We start from the raw sequence: 13,511 nt of genomic DNA, 5'->3' as shown, positions 1-13,511 counted from the left end.
TCCATCTCACATATCGTAAAAGAAGGAGTAGCAGTGGCCCATTGTGATGTATGGATTGTGAGATCAATTCTTTATTAATAACAGATTATATATACATGCCCCTTTTCCATATTACACCTTGCAAAGCTTAACAATTCCTTAAACCTGACATTCACATCGATACACTTAAAGAAGAAGTTTTTCAAGTCTTCCCAAAACAGTTTTATATTTATACGTGTAAGAGATAAATCTGTCCGAGTTTCTTTCCCAGACCACACTACAGAACACACATAAATCACCTTGTTCATGTTTGAATCTCGAGCTGAAGTGCTTTTTGAACAGGATGATACTTATGAACATTTTGGAGTGTCATTTCTTTAACCTGTAAGACTGTATCTAAGAGCAGTACATTACAGCCCTCTAGTCACTGACGAGTGGGTCTCTCTAATGCAAATGAGCCCATAAAGTAGTTTACGCACAAGACCCGTTAGAGGCGTTATTAACACAAATGAATCAAACTTAATCCGGACCAATTTTAATAACCTCAACGCTTTCTATAACAGTACATATGGATAGTTCAAAAATCTTAAATAACGACGTCGTGTCTTATTATTCAACCATGAACGAGTCTAAACCTCAGTGAGTTTGGGGACAAGATATCCTGGCCAAGGGTGAGGAGTTTTCAAAGACTTTTAGTCAAATTTATCAAACTTCCACCACAAATTGCGGCGATGATCAACTTCCTTTTGTTATTAAAACTTCAAAACAAGCAAAATCGGGAAAGTTTGTTTTGCAACGCAGAAACCCGGACGAATAGTAGATACGCTTTCCAAATCTTTGGAAGGAAATAGCCTATTTCTTCACTTCCTTGTGAAAAACCACCACAAGAGCACGATTTTTGTTCCAAGTTTAAACAGGAAAACTGACGACCGTGAACTAATTCTCTGATGAAGACGAGTATTCTATCCAAAACAGTGTGCCGTGAGTTTGAAGTGTGAATGTGTATAAAATCGTATACAGACTGAGTGTCCGGCTATTTTATTTGCTCTGAGTTGAACTGATCCCCTCCCCCCCAAAAAAAACAAACCCTGGTCGCGAAGAAAACAAAACTTTAAAGAAACATAGGGAGTCAGATCTTCATTGGTCTGTCTGACTGGTTTTCCGTGAATTCAAAAATCTTGGGATGTTACTGCTGATTGAAAGCGCATACTATTTTGTATTATATGTATATATTAGATGTTTATCTAGTATGTAATGCCAGCGGCCATATCACCCTGCAGCTCTCAAATAGCTACGCATTGAAGCGAAGCAGGGTTGAGGCTGGTCAGTACCTGGATGGGAGACCTCCTGGGAAGCAATGGTTGCTGCTGGAAGAGGTGTTAGTGGGACCAGCGGGGGGCGCCCACCCTGCAGTCCATGTGAGTCATAATACCCCAGTATAGTGGCGGGGACACTATACTGTAGTGGGCGCCGTCTTTCGGATGAGACGTTAAAGCGGGGTCCTGACTCTCAGTTGTCATTAAAGATAGCCGGACTTTTCTCGAGAAGAGTAGTGAGTTATCCCGGTGTCCGGGCCAAATTCCCCCCTCGGCCTTTACCGTGGCCTCCAAATTGTCCCCATGTATCATGATTGCCCTGCGTGTACCCTGCCTTTCGCTCGTTGCTTGCCGGGTCGGCTCCGGCTTCCCGCGACACCGTACGGCATAAAGCGGTTCGGTAAATGATATCATATGTAGTACAATTCTGAAAAACAGAATGGAAACTCTGTCAGTCTGCCAGCTGACATTGTTAGTATTTTACTAATTTCATCCATATATCCCGCGCTATTAATAACTCCATGCTTCGTACTGCCTCTCCATGCCACAGCAGAGCTGAGAACCGACAGATGTCCTGCAAAAGACAGAGTTTAAAAATATTTCAGACACCTATAGTAGGAAGCTCTTAAACCAACATGTACAAGGGGAACAAAATAAAAACGAAGTGTAAAATAATTTCGCAGCTTTATTGTATCTTAAAGGTAATTTCGATTGTTTCAATAATTTAAACTCTCGTGTACAATCCAGTGTTTTCTGGCTAATTACAGAATTTCGACAGTCGAATTTCATTTCCTTCCGCTATCGGGAGTGGAAACCCCATTTTCCTAGAGCCGCGGGTATAAACAGGCGGATCTGCGGTGCGCTGGTCAGTTCCCGAGTGTCTGAGCTGAACGACACGGAGTTGACTTTGCCGCTGGAAGACAACCTCAGGTACCGGCAAAGAGACATTCGGGCATAGGGGTAAAATCGCAGAGCTAAAGTCGGGTAATGGGCTTTAATGGAAAATTTGTCATCTGTATGTTAGTGTGAAAGATCCGCTGTCAGTTCGCAGGGCAGAAATGGTGGCGCTGCGGGGCTTTTGGAAAAGCTCTTGAGCAGAAACAATTCAAGGACTCGTTTGCGCGACTTTAATTGAGGATGCCGAATCGCGGGTTGTTGTATTTTTTATATTTCTAGAAATATTGGGTTGGAACGAGTTCATGAAATAAGGAAATCACTGCAGTTATGAACTTTTTTAGTTACTGGCTGATGTGTAATATATTTGTGTAAATGTAGACAAATATAATTTGAAATGTACTTTTTACGGAATTACAATATATATACGATGTGTATGTTTAAAGATTATGGGAATATATGAAATGTCAATGTGTTTTTTCTTGTGTTCTAGGCGCAAACATGATGTGTGACATCGAGTTCGACTTATCCTTGGCTTTAGAAAGGTGAGGGGATTGATCGCACTCCTGGTGCCGGGAACCTCCAGCACTGAGCTCCGTCTGAGTGGAGACTCACCTCCGCTTTCATAGGAAAAGAACAAAACCGTGCAGAATCAGCTGTGTTCTTGAGTGTTTTAAAGTGTGATAATAAAAGTAATTATATTCATGTGACACCTGAAGCCTTGAGATGCTCACTTTGTAATGACTCAAAGAGTATATTGTAACGCTTACGGCCGACCAGATGCGGCAAGGGCGCCCGCCTGAGCCCCCGTTGCGTTACAACATTATGTAATCACGATTATTAAGCGTTTGCTATCTACTGTCTATAAGAAAGTAGCACAGGACTGTTGAAAAGGCATGAGGCTCAAACAAAAGTGAACCTTCATATGAATTTTAAACAATGATTTTTTCAAAACCAGACGGTAACTATGAAGATTGTCATGTTTTATTCTGTGGGTCTGTTGTAATTCATTACGAAACTGTGTTCTTTGCAGTGATCCCGACATGACGGAGGTAGACTGCCCTCTACCGGCCAAGGTGAGGCGCTGCATATTGTTCTCACAGGGAAGAAATGAACTGATGACGCATGTAGACGAGAGTTGTAGCTAACTTCATCGAGTATTTGGAACAAGGGGCAAAGATATTAATTGCTGCATAGCTCTGTGTGCGCACAGAGTCATTTATATACTGTAGCGGCTGACGCGTTTCTGCAGACATGTAAAGTCTTACTCCGGTGTCTATTAGCGGCAGTTGTACACTGGAGCCGAATTAGTCCAGACGGAGCCCGGGAGTCTAGTAACGGCTGCCCACACACACGCAGCAGGTTCCTGGTCGCTGACTGTGCGTTTGCTCCCCTGTCCTCCAGAATCACGGCCTGAGGGATGACTCCTTCTTGCCCAGAAGGCGCTGCCTCCTCAGCCCTGGGCTGGAGCTGGAGGTGGAGTCTCACCCTCTGCACAGCTTTCGCCACGCCGCCACACTCATCGTCGCCCTGGAGAGGATGAAGAAGGTGCAGGAGAAGCCGCTGGGGTCAGAGTTCACTGGGGACACCCTGTTCCACTTTGTGATAGAGCAGCTGGTGGAAGGTAGGAGGCTCCTACACAGCCGGTCTTTCCCCACTCTGCTGTGTCTGAGGAGGAACAGACAACATCCTGATGAGGCTGATGTTGCAGTTTACTGGCAAAGATGTCTGATTCAGAAATACTTGAGGGCAGCGTGGTGGTGCAGTGGTCAGCATTGGTGCCTCACAGCTCTAGAGCCCGGGGCTCAATTCTGGACCTGGGGTGCCATCTGTGTGGAGTTTGTATGTTCTCCCGTGTTTGTGTGGGTTTCCTCCCACAGACTCGGGACATACTGGCAGTTTCATTGGCCTGGTGTGAGGGTGTGCATGTCTGTCTGTGTGCCCTGCGAGGGATTGGCATCCTGTCCAGGATGTACCCCACTTTACTCCCTGACCCGAGCTCTTGTGTCTCTGTCCTACAGAGGTCTGCTTTGACCAGCAGTACCAGTTCAACCCCACCTTCACACGCCGGACCCAGGACCTGGCGCACAGCATCGCCGATCAGCACAACAAGAGCTGGAAGCTGAACGAGCTCCCCAACGGAGCTGCTGAGCTGCTGGCCATCACTGTGCAAGGCCCCAGCTCCTCCAAGAAAGGTGAGTCCCTGGGACTGGCCTCTTCCTTGGGACAGCTGGCCAGGCCCACAAGAAGGGACTAGAATTAGAGCACAGATTGCGCGGTGTGGCAGGACTGACGTGCTCTCTCCTTGTGTGCCCGCAGTGTGGCTGAACCTGTCCACATACGTCTCGCTGCCTCCAGTCTCCTCTCAGTCCCAGCCAGTGGCCCTGGGCATCGGGGGCCGCAACCTGTACCTGTCCTGCTCCGAGTCCGAGGGCAAACCCATCCTGCAGATTGAGGTAGGAGCTCTCTCGCTGTGGTCGGCTTCTGCTCTTCCTCTCTCAAAGCGCAGTCGAAATCGGAAGGTTTCGCTCCTTGTCTTCACACTGGCATCTCTCCGCACGTCTGTAAGCAGCGGCAGGATTGTGCAGCAGCTCCAAGCAACTCGGCTTTGACTTCTGCCTCAATCAGACAGTTGAAATGAGCATCAGCTGTCACCTTTCTGCTGGAGAGGTTTCCTAGTGCTGTGTGTGAAGGTGCACATTAGTGTCAGGCGATGGCAGGGCTCTGTGTGTGCTGGTCCTCTGGTATTCTCTCCCGTGAGGCTTGTGCACCAGCTGCCCGTCAATCCACACTTACCGGCGCTCAGCTCTGACTGCTGCTCTCGCTGTCGCCCCCCTCAGGAGATCCTCAACAAAGAGGACCTGAGAAGCATCCGCTCCGGCAGCACCGCGGCCCGCTTCCTCTTCTACAAGACGGACAGCGGCGTCTCCTCCTCCACCTTCGAGTCGGTCAACTGCCCCGGCTGGTACATCAGCTCGGCCATTGAGGAGCCCTGCCCAGTGGCCATGTGCCACCAGCACCCCAACGACCGCATCACCAGCTTCATGGTCAAGCAGCAGTGAGGGCTGGCCGGCCCCAGTGCTCACCAGCGGGTCTCGGGCTGGGGGTCCCAGAGTCTCAGTATGTACCAAGTACAGAGAGCAGCGCGGCCAGCTTAGGTGTGAATCCCAAAGTTTCAAGCTCATTTTCCAGCCTCTGGGAAATTGTGGCCCGAGAGTCACAGAGCGTAAATACATAATGTGTGCTTGTTTAAAAGCAATGAAGAATTCATATTGAATTAAATTTTAACTTTTGTACAGATATTCATATTGTGTCTCAGTGAAGTTCTCTATTTATTTTTATTTATTTCAATGTGTTAATTGAGTTGTATTGGCTGCTGTAACGTTTATTTAAACTGCAGAACATCTACTGTCTGAAACTAATGTTTACATTGCTTCACAATTCAGGGCTGAGGTGCACACCTTCATATTTAAGTATTTAAGTTTTATTTATACATTTGCTGTTGTTTTTATACATTAAGCTGGATGGAATTATTTATGGGATGGCTGTTGTATATTGTTGCACTTGAATAAATGTCTTCAGTATTTCAATGCTCGGCTCTTGTTGATGGTTTTTCTGAAGCTGTTTGTGGATAAGAGTCTTTCTTCCCAGCGGTCTCTATTTCACTCGCCTCTTTCCACACTCTCTCGCACCCTGCGCCTCTGGGCTCAGCTCACTCTTCCTCTTCTGGACCCACCACGCTTCTTCCTGTGTCCTTGTTCCGGCCCGTTTGGAGTCGAGTCCTGGAGCAGTGGTGGGCCAGAGATTCTCCACATCCAGCCGATCCCCCAGTACAGATCCAGGCCCGTCCTGAATGAATGGAGAGTGTTTCAGCAGGAGCAAGGCCGCAGATGATCAGAGTTCTCGGGTTTAGTACGTGTGCAGAGTTCATGAGTCTTTGCTTTGAAATGAATGAAAGGCAGGTAGAATAACTTGTTGTTCACTGATGTAGCTTGATTTAGATCCATAACCCAGAAGCTGGATTGCTGCCAGTGCAGAATTTCAAATGATGTTTTCAAAAGCTCACTAAAACAGACACCATGTGATTGACCATTGTTTAAGGGTATCTCGTAAGATTGCCCATGGGCATAGAAAGAGTACATGAGGATATCACTTTGCTTTGCATTTCAATGTAAGATCAGCAGCTAAGCTTTGCTCATTAAGAAGCTGAGATGATTTAGAAGCTTTTTTTTTCATATTCCAGTTCACATGTAGGATATCATGTCATTTGCCAAACTGCTTTCTACCATACTGTGTCGCGGGAAGCCGGAGCCTACCTGGCAAGCAACGAGCACAAGGCAGGGTACACCCTGGACAGGGGGCCAGTCCATCACAGGGCAGGTGCAAGCCAAATGTACAGGGGGACAATCTGGAGGCCACGGTACAGGTCGAGGAGGGAAATTTGGCCCGGACACCGGGATAACTCCCTACTCTTCTCGACAAATGCCCGGGAATCATTAATGACCCCGGGCATTAATGAGAGTCAGGACCGTGGTACCCATCTTTTTCACCAGGATGGGTAGATCCAGGAATTTTGAATTCATTATTCAGGCTTATTTCCATCCACGACCCACAAGCTTGAATGCAGTCAATGCTGAATTTCAAACGATGTTTTTCCAAACGATGAGTAAAACAGAAAACATGTCATTGACCGTTTTGTAAAATACTACTCGTCAGACACATGAATGCACGAATGTGGAATGAGTGTTTATGAAGCTGCTATGCTGGTTTCTTTCAAGGAACGGCTGAATGAGACCTCCAGATCAACTGATCAAGTCACGTGTGCTGAACAGCTTGCCAGTGGATGTGCTCTCTCTCTTGTTCTGTTTGCGACTGGAATTTCCTGATACACCCAATTGACAATACAGCTGTGCTCCTCTCCAGAGTGAGGCCCAACCTCTGGGCACCTTTAAGAAACAGCTGGATGATATTTTATCTGCACTGAGCTGCTGAACTTCTAGCAAACAAGATCTCCCCCCCACCCCCCCTCTTATAAACTAGATACTTAGGAACCCCAAACCAATTCACTGCCAGCAGACAGTGTTACTGAGAGAGCAGTACGTTTTTTACTTTTATTGAACATCAGTTGTTACAGGCAAAGGAGAAACAGTTTTGCTGTTGCTACAGATAATTACAAATCCGGACACATCAAATTAAATATTTTACGTACAGTTTGTCAGTTGTGCTTTTTACCTTCTTATTTTTATGTAATCTTGCACATCCATCTCACATATCGTAAAAGAAGGAGTAGCAGTGGCCCATTGTGATGTATGGATTGTGAGATCAAGCCTTTATTAATAACAGATTATATATACATGCCCCTTTTCCATATTACACCTTGCAAAGCTTAACAATTCCTTAAACCTGACATTCACATCGATACACTTAAAGAAGAAGTTTTTCAAGTCTTCCCAAAACAGTTTTATATTTATACGTGTAAGAGATAAATCTGTCCGAGTTTCTTTCCCAGACCACACTACAGAACACACATAAATCACCTTGTTCATGTTTGAATCTCGAGCTGAAGTGCTTTTTGAACAGGATGATAGTTATGAACATTTTGGAGTGTCATTTCTTTAACCTGCAAGACTGTATATAAGAGCAGTACATTATAGCCCTATAGTCACTGACGAGTGGGTCTCTCTAATGCAAATGAGCCCAGAAAGTAGTTTACACACAAGACCCGTTAGAGGCGTTATTAACACAAATGAATCACACTTAATCCGGACCAATTTTAATAACCTCAACGCTTTCTATAACAGTACATATGGATAGTTCAAAAATCTTAAATAACGACGTCGTGTCTTATTATTCAACCATGAACGAGTCTAAACCTCAGTGACTTTCGGGACAAGATATCCTGGCCAAGGGTGAGGAGTTTTCAATGACTTTTAGTCAAATTGATAAAACTTCCACCATAAATTGCGGCGATGATCAACTTCCTTTTGTTATTAAAACTTCAAAACAAGCAAAATCAAGGAAAGTTTGTTTTGCAACGCAGAAACCCGGGCGAATAGTAGATAGGCTTTCCAAATCTTTGGAAGGAAATAGCTTATTTCTTCACTTCCTTGTTAAAAACCACCACAAGAGCACGATTTTTGTTCCAAGTTTAAACAGGAAAACTGATGACCGTGCACTAATTCTCTGATGAAGACGAGTATTCTATCCAAAACAGTGTGCCGTGAGTTTGAAGTGTGAATGTGTATAAAATCGCATACAGACTGAGTGTCCGGCTATTTTATTTGCTCTGAGTTGAACTGATCCCCTCCCCCCAAAAAAACAAACCCTGGTCGCGAAGAAAACAAAACTTTAAAGAAACATAGGGAGTCAGATCTTCATTGGTCTGTCTGACTGGTTTTCCGTGAATTCAAAAATGTTGGGATGTTACTGCTGATTGAAAGCGCATACTATTTTGTATTATATGTATATTTTAGATGTTTATGTTGTATATAATGCCAGCGGCCATATCACCCTGCAGCTCTCAAAGAGCTACCTATTGAAGCGAAGCAGGGTTGAGCCTGGTCAGTACCTGGATGGGAGACCTCCTGGGAAGCAATGGTTGCTGCCGGAGGAGGTGTTATTGGGGCCAGCAGGGGGCGCTCACCCTGGTTCTGGCGCACTATGGCTGCCGTCGCATCATCCAGGTAGATGCTGCACATTGGTGGTGGTGGAGAGGAGTCCCCATTACCTGTGAAGCGCTTTAAGTGGAGTGTCTAGAAAAGCGCTATATAAGTGTAAGCAATTATTATTACACATAATAATATTATTACACAGAAAACAGACCTGAGAAGGACACATCCCAGCAGAAGGAACAGGTCAGTTTTATAAGAGGGATCGGTGATTATAAATCGAGGGGAGAGAAATGGAGATCACAAACAGAAACATCCCGGACTTTTCTCGATAAGAGTAGTGAGTTATCCCGGTGTCCGGGCCACATTCCCCCCTCGGCCTTTACCATGGCCTCCAGATTGTCCCCATGTATGACTGGCTTGCACTTGCCCTGCGTGTACCCTGCCTTGCGCTCGTTGCTTGCCGGGTCGGCTCCGGCTTCCCGTGACACCGTAAAAGGCAGTTAGGCAAATGACATTACAGTATATATAGTATAATGCTGAAACCCAGACCCAGTCATGGAAACTCTGTCAGTCTGCCAGCTGACATTGTTAGTATTTAACTAATTTCATCCATATATCCCGCGCTATTAATAACTCCATGGTTCGTACTGCCTCTCCATGCCACACCAGAGCTGAGAACCGACAGATGTCCTGCAAAAGACAGAGTTAAAAAATATTTCAGACACCTATAGTAGGAAGCTCTTAAACCAACATGTACAAGGGGAACAAAATAAAAACGAAGTGTAAAATAATTTCGCAGCTTTATTGTATCTTAAAGGTAATTTCGATTGTTTCAATAATTTCAACTCTCGTGTACAATCCAGTGTTTTCTGGCTAATTACAGAATTTCGACAGTCGAATTTCGTTTTCTTCCGCTTTCGGGAGCGGAAACCCCATTTTCCTAGAGCCGCGGGTATAAACAGGCGGATCTGCGGTGCGCTGGTCAGTTCCCGAGTGTCTGAGCTGAACGACACGGAGTTGACTTTGCCGCTGGAAGACAACCTCAGGTACCGGCAAAGAGACATTCCTCTGATTCGGGCATAGGGGTAGAATCGCAGAGCTGAAGTCGGGTAATGGGCTCTAATGGAATATTTGTCATCTGTATGTTAGTGTGAAAGATCCGCTGTCAGTTCGCAGGGCAGAAATGGTGGCGCTGCGGCGCTTTTGGAAAAGCTCTTGAGCAGAAACAATTCAACGACTCGTTTGCGCGACTTTACTTGAGGATGCCGAATCGCGGGTTGTTGTGTTTTTTATATTTCTAGAAATATTGGGTTGGAACGAGTTCATGAATAAGGAAATCAATGCAGTTTTGATATTTTTTAGTTACTGGCTGATGTGTAATATATTTGTGTAAATGTAGACAAATATAATTTGAAATGTACTTTTTACGGAATTACAATATATATGCGATGTGTATGTTTAAAGATTATGGGAATATATGAAATGTCAATGTGTTTTTTCTTGTGTTCTAGGCGCAAACATGATGTGTGACATCGAGTTCGACTTATCCTTGGCTTTAGAAAGGTGAGGGGATTGATCGCACTCCTGGCGCCGGGAACCTACAGCACTGAGCTCCGTCTGAGTGGAGACTCACCTCCGCTTTCATAGGCAAAGAACAAAACCGTGCAGAACCAGCTGTGTTCTTGAGTGTTTTAAAGTGTGATAATAAAAGTAATTATATTCATGTGACACCTGAAGCCTTGAAATGCTCACTTTGTAATGACTAAAAGAGTATATTATGTAACCACGATTATTAAGCGTTTGCTATCTACTGTCTATAAGAAAGTAGCACAGGACTGTTGAAAAGGCTCAAACAAAAGTGAACCTTCATATGAATTTTAAACAATGATTTTTTCAAAACCAGACGGTAACTATGAAGATTGTCATGTTTTATTCTGTGGGTTTGTTGTAATTCATTACGAAACTGTGTTCTTTGCAGTGATCCCGACATGACGGAGGTAGACTGCCCTCTACCGGCCAAGGTGAGGCGCTGCATGTTGTTCTCACGGGGAAGAAATGAACCGATGACGCATGTAGACGAGAGGAGTAGCGAACTTCATCGAGTATTTGGAACAAGGGGCAAAGATAGTTATTGCTGCATAGCTGTGTGTGCGCACAGAGTCATTTATATACTGTAGCGGCTGACGCGTTTCTGGAGACATGTAAAGTCGTACTCCGGTGTCTATTAGCGGCAGTTGTACACTGGAGCCGAATTAGTCCAGACGGAGCCGGGAGTCTAGTAACCGCTGCCCACACACACGCAGCAGGTTCCTGGTCGCTGACTGTGCGTTTGCTCCCCTGTCCTCCAGAATCACGGCCTGAGGGATGACTCCTTCTTGCCCAGAAGGCGCTGCCTCCTCAGCCCTGGGCTGGAGCTGGAGGTGGAGTCTCACCCTCTGCACAGCTTTCGCCACGCCGCCACACTCATCGTCGCCCTGGAGAGGATGAAGAAGGTGCAGGAGAAGCCGCTGGGGACAGAGTTCACTGGGGACACCCTGTTCCACTTTGTGATAGAGCAGCTGGTGGAAGGTAGGAGGCTCCTACACAGCCGGTCTTTCCCCACTCTGCTGTGTCTGAGGAGGAGCAGACAACATCCTGATGAGGCTGATGTTGCAGTTTACTGGCAAAGATGTCTGATTCAGAAATACTTGAGGGCAGCGTGGTGGTGCAGTGGTCAGCATTGGTGCCTCACAGCTCTAGAGCCCGGGGCTCAATTCTGGACCTGGGGTGCCATCTGTGTGGAGTTTGTATGTTCTCCCGTGTTTCCTCCCACAGTCTCGGGACACACTGGCAGTTTCATTGGCCTGGTGTGAGGGTGTGCATGTCTGTCTGTGTGCCCTGCGAGGGACTGGCATCCTGTCCAGGATGTACCCCACTTTACTCCCTGACCCGAGCTCTTGTGTCTCTGTCCCACAGAGGTCTGCTTTGACCAGCAGTACCAGTTCAACCCCACCTTCACACGCCGGACCCAGGACCTGGCGCACAGCATCGCCGATCAGCACAACAAGAGCTGGAAGCTGAACGAGCTCCCCAACGGAGCTGCTGAGCTGCTGGCCATCACTGTGCAAGGCCCCAGCTCCTCCAAGAAAGGTGAGTCCCTGCGACTGGCCTCCTCCTCAGGACAGCTGGCCAAGCCATTCAGGTCCAGTGCTTCTCAGCCCTGCAGACACAGGACAGCTCTTCAGGACAGGACTGTTCACACCACAACATCAGCGTCCTGTTGGAAAGACCCTCTGTATCCGTGATGACAAGGTCCTACACACAAGAAGTGACTAGAATTAGAGCACAGATTGGGCGGTATGGCAGGACTGACGTGCTCTCTCCTTGTGTGCCCGCAGTGTGGCTGAACCTGTCCACATACGTCTCGCTGCCTCCAGTCTCCTCTCAGTCCCAGCCAGTGGCCCTGGGCATCGGGGGCCGCAACCTGTACCTGTCCTGCTCCGAGTCCGAGGGCAAACCCATCCTGCAGATTGAGGTAGGAGCTCTCTCGCTGCGGTCGGCTTCTTCTCTTCCTCTCTCAAAGCGCAGTCGAAATCAGAAGGTTTCGCTCCTTGTCTTCACACTGGCAACTCTCCGCATGTCTGTAAGCAGCGGCAGGATTGTGCAGCAGCTCCAAGCAACTCGGTTTTGACTTCTGCCTCAATCAGACAGTTGAAATGAGCATCAGCTGTCACCTTTCTGCTGGAGAGGTTTCCTAGTGCTGTGTGTGAAGGTGCACATTAGTGTCAGGCGATGGCAGGGCTCTGTGTGTGCTGGTCCTCTGGTATTCTCTCCCGTGAGGCTTGTGCACCAGCTGCCCGTCAATCCACACTTACCGGCGCTCAGCTCTGACTGCTGCTCTCGCTGTCGCCCCCCTCAGGAGATCCTCAACAAAGAGGACCTGAGAAGCATCCGCTCCGGCAGCACCGCGGCCCGCTTCCTCTTCTACAAGACGGACAGCGGCGTCTCCTCCTCCACCTTCGAGTCGGTCAACTGCCCCGGCTGGTACATCAGCACGGCCATTGAGGAGCCCTGCCCAGTGGCCATGTGCCACCAGCACCCCAACGACCGCATCACCAGCTTCATGGTCAAGCAGCAGTGAGGGCTGGCCGGCCCCAGTGCTCACCAGCGGGTCTCGGGCTGGGGGTCACAGAGTCTCAGTATGTACCAAGTACAGAGAGCAGCGCGGCCAGCTTAGGTGTGAATCCCAAAGTTTCAAGCTCATTTTCCAGCCTCTGGGAAATTGTGGCCCGAGAGTCACAGAGCGTAAATACATAATGTGTGTTTGTTCAAAAGCAATGAAGAATTCATATTGAATTAAATTTTAACTTTAGTGTTCGAAAAGATATTTATATTGCGTCTAAGTGAAGTTCTCTATTCATTTGACATTTTATGGTGTGTGACGTGACGCTGTTTTATTTATTTAGTCATGTCAGTTAAATTTGTTAGCTGGTATGAAGTTTGTTCAGACTGCTGTACGTTAACTGGCTGAACGTAATGTTTACATCATGTAAAATTACAAGGCTGCCATGTACACAGTATTTAAGTTGTATTTATGTGCTATTTTTTATATATATTTGTAACTTTATATTATGAACCTAATAAAGCCCTTCAGTATTTCAAAGCACGACTCTTGCTGTTGTTTTTCTGTTTGTGATCTCCAGTTCTCTCCCCTCAATTTATAATCACCATT

At 46.6% G+C, this 13,511-nt stretch overlaps 2 protein-coding genes across 4 annotated transcripts; both read left to right on the top strand.

Annotated features, from left to right (window-relative positions):
* The first annotated feature begins 2,140 nt into the window (after nucleotides 1-2,140).
* Nucleotides 2,141-5,779, top strand: LOC138224490 (interleukin-1 beta-like). 3 transcript variants are annotated; one of them, XM_069182126.1, is made up of 7 exons: nucleotides 2,141-2,225; nucleotides 2,683-2,734; nucleotides 3,223-3,265; nucleotides 3,594-3,813; nucleotides 4,211-4,384; nucleotides 4,509-4,645; nucleotides 5,030-5,779. In XM_069182126.1, the coding sequence occupies exons 2-7, from the start codon at nucleotides 2,691-2,693 to the stop codon at nucleotides 5,249-5,251; spliced, it is 840 nt and encodes a 279-aa protein (XP_069038227.1). In that variant the 5' UTR covers nucleotides 2,141-2,225; nucleotides 2,683-2,690; the 3' UTR covers nucleotides 5,252-5,779. The 3 variants fall into 3 exon arrangements, with proteins under 3 accessions (XP_069038227.1, XP_069038225.1, XP_069038230.1); XM_069182124.1 differs by having other exon boundaries at nucleotides 2,163-2,279; XM_069182129.1 differs by having other exon boundaries at nucleotides 2,172-2,255.
* Nucleotides 5,780-9,753: 3,974 nt separating this feature from the next.
* On the top strand, nucleotides 9,754-13,442 carry LOC138224488 (interleukin-1 beta-like). The gene is made up of 7 exons (XM_069182120.1): nucleotides 9,754-9,846; nucleotides 10,312-10,363; nucleotides 10,779-10,821; nucleotides 11,149-11,368; nucleotides 11,756-11,929; nucleotides 12,178-12,314; nucleotides 12,699-13,442. Exons 2-7 carry the CDS (start codon nucleotides 10,320-10,322, stop codon nucleotides 12,918-12,920), a joined length of 840 nt encoding a protein of 279 aa, XP_069038221.1. The 5' UTR covers nucleotides 9,754-9,846; nucleotides 10,312-10,319; the 3' UTR covers nucleotides 12,921-13,442.
* The last annotated feature ends 69 nt before the right edge of the window (nucleotides 13,443-13,511 follow it).

The sequence above is a fragment of the Lepisosteus oculatus genome, chromosome 2 (assembly GCF_040954835.1).
Source record: "Lepisosteus oculatus isolate fLepOcu1 chromosome 2, fLepOcu1.hap2, whole genome shotgun sequence".
Classification (NCBI taxonomy): Eukaryota; Metazoa; Chordata; class Actinopteri; order Semionotiformes; family Lepisosteidae; genus Lepisosteus; species Lepisosteus oculatus.
Note: the sequence above shows the minus strand (reverse complement) of the source record. Positions and strands in the feature narration are given on the sequence as shown.

Excerpts from the sequence above, each read along its gene's own strand:
- LOC138224490 (XM_069182126.1), top strand. The coding sequence starts at position 2,691 with ATGATGTGTGACATCGAGTTCGACTTATCCTTGGCTTTAGAAAG. Across the intron at positions 4,385-4,508 it reads CCCCAGCTCCTCCAAGAAAG|TGTGGCTGAACCTGTCCACA; the intron begins GTGAGTCCCTGG and ends GTGTGCCCGCAG. Across the intron at positions 4,646-5,029 it reads AACCCATCCTGCAGATTGAG|GAGATCCTCAACAAAGAGGA; the intron begins GTAGGAGCTCTC and ends CGCCCCCCTCAG.
- LOC138224488 (XM_069182120.1), top strand. The coding sequence starts at position 10,320 with ATGATGTGTGACATCGAGTTCGACTTATCCTTGGCTTTAGAAAG. Across the intron at positions 10,822-11,148 it reads ACTGCCCTCTACCGGCCAAG|AATCACGGCCTGAGGGATGA; the intron begins GTGAGGCGCTGC and ends CCTGTCCTCCAG. Across the intron at positions 12,315-12,698 it reads AACCCATCCTGCAGATTGAG|GAGATCCTCAACAAAGAGGA; the intron begins GTAGGAGCTCTC and ends CGCCCCCCTCAG.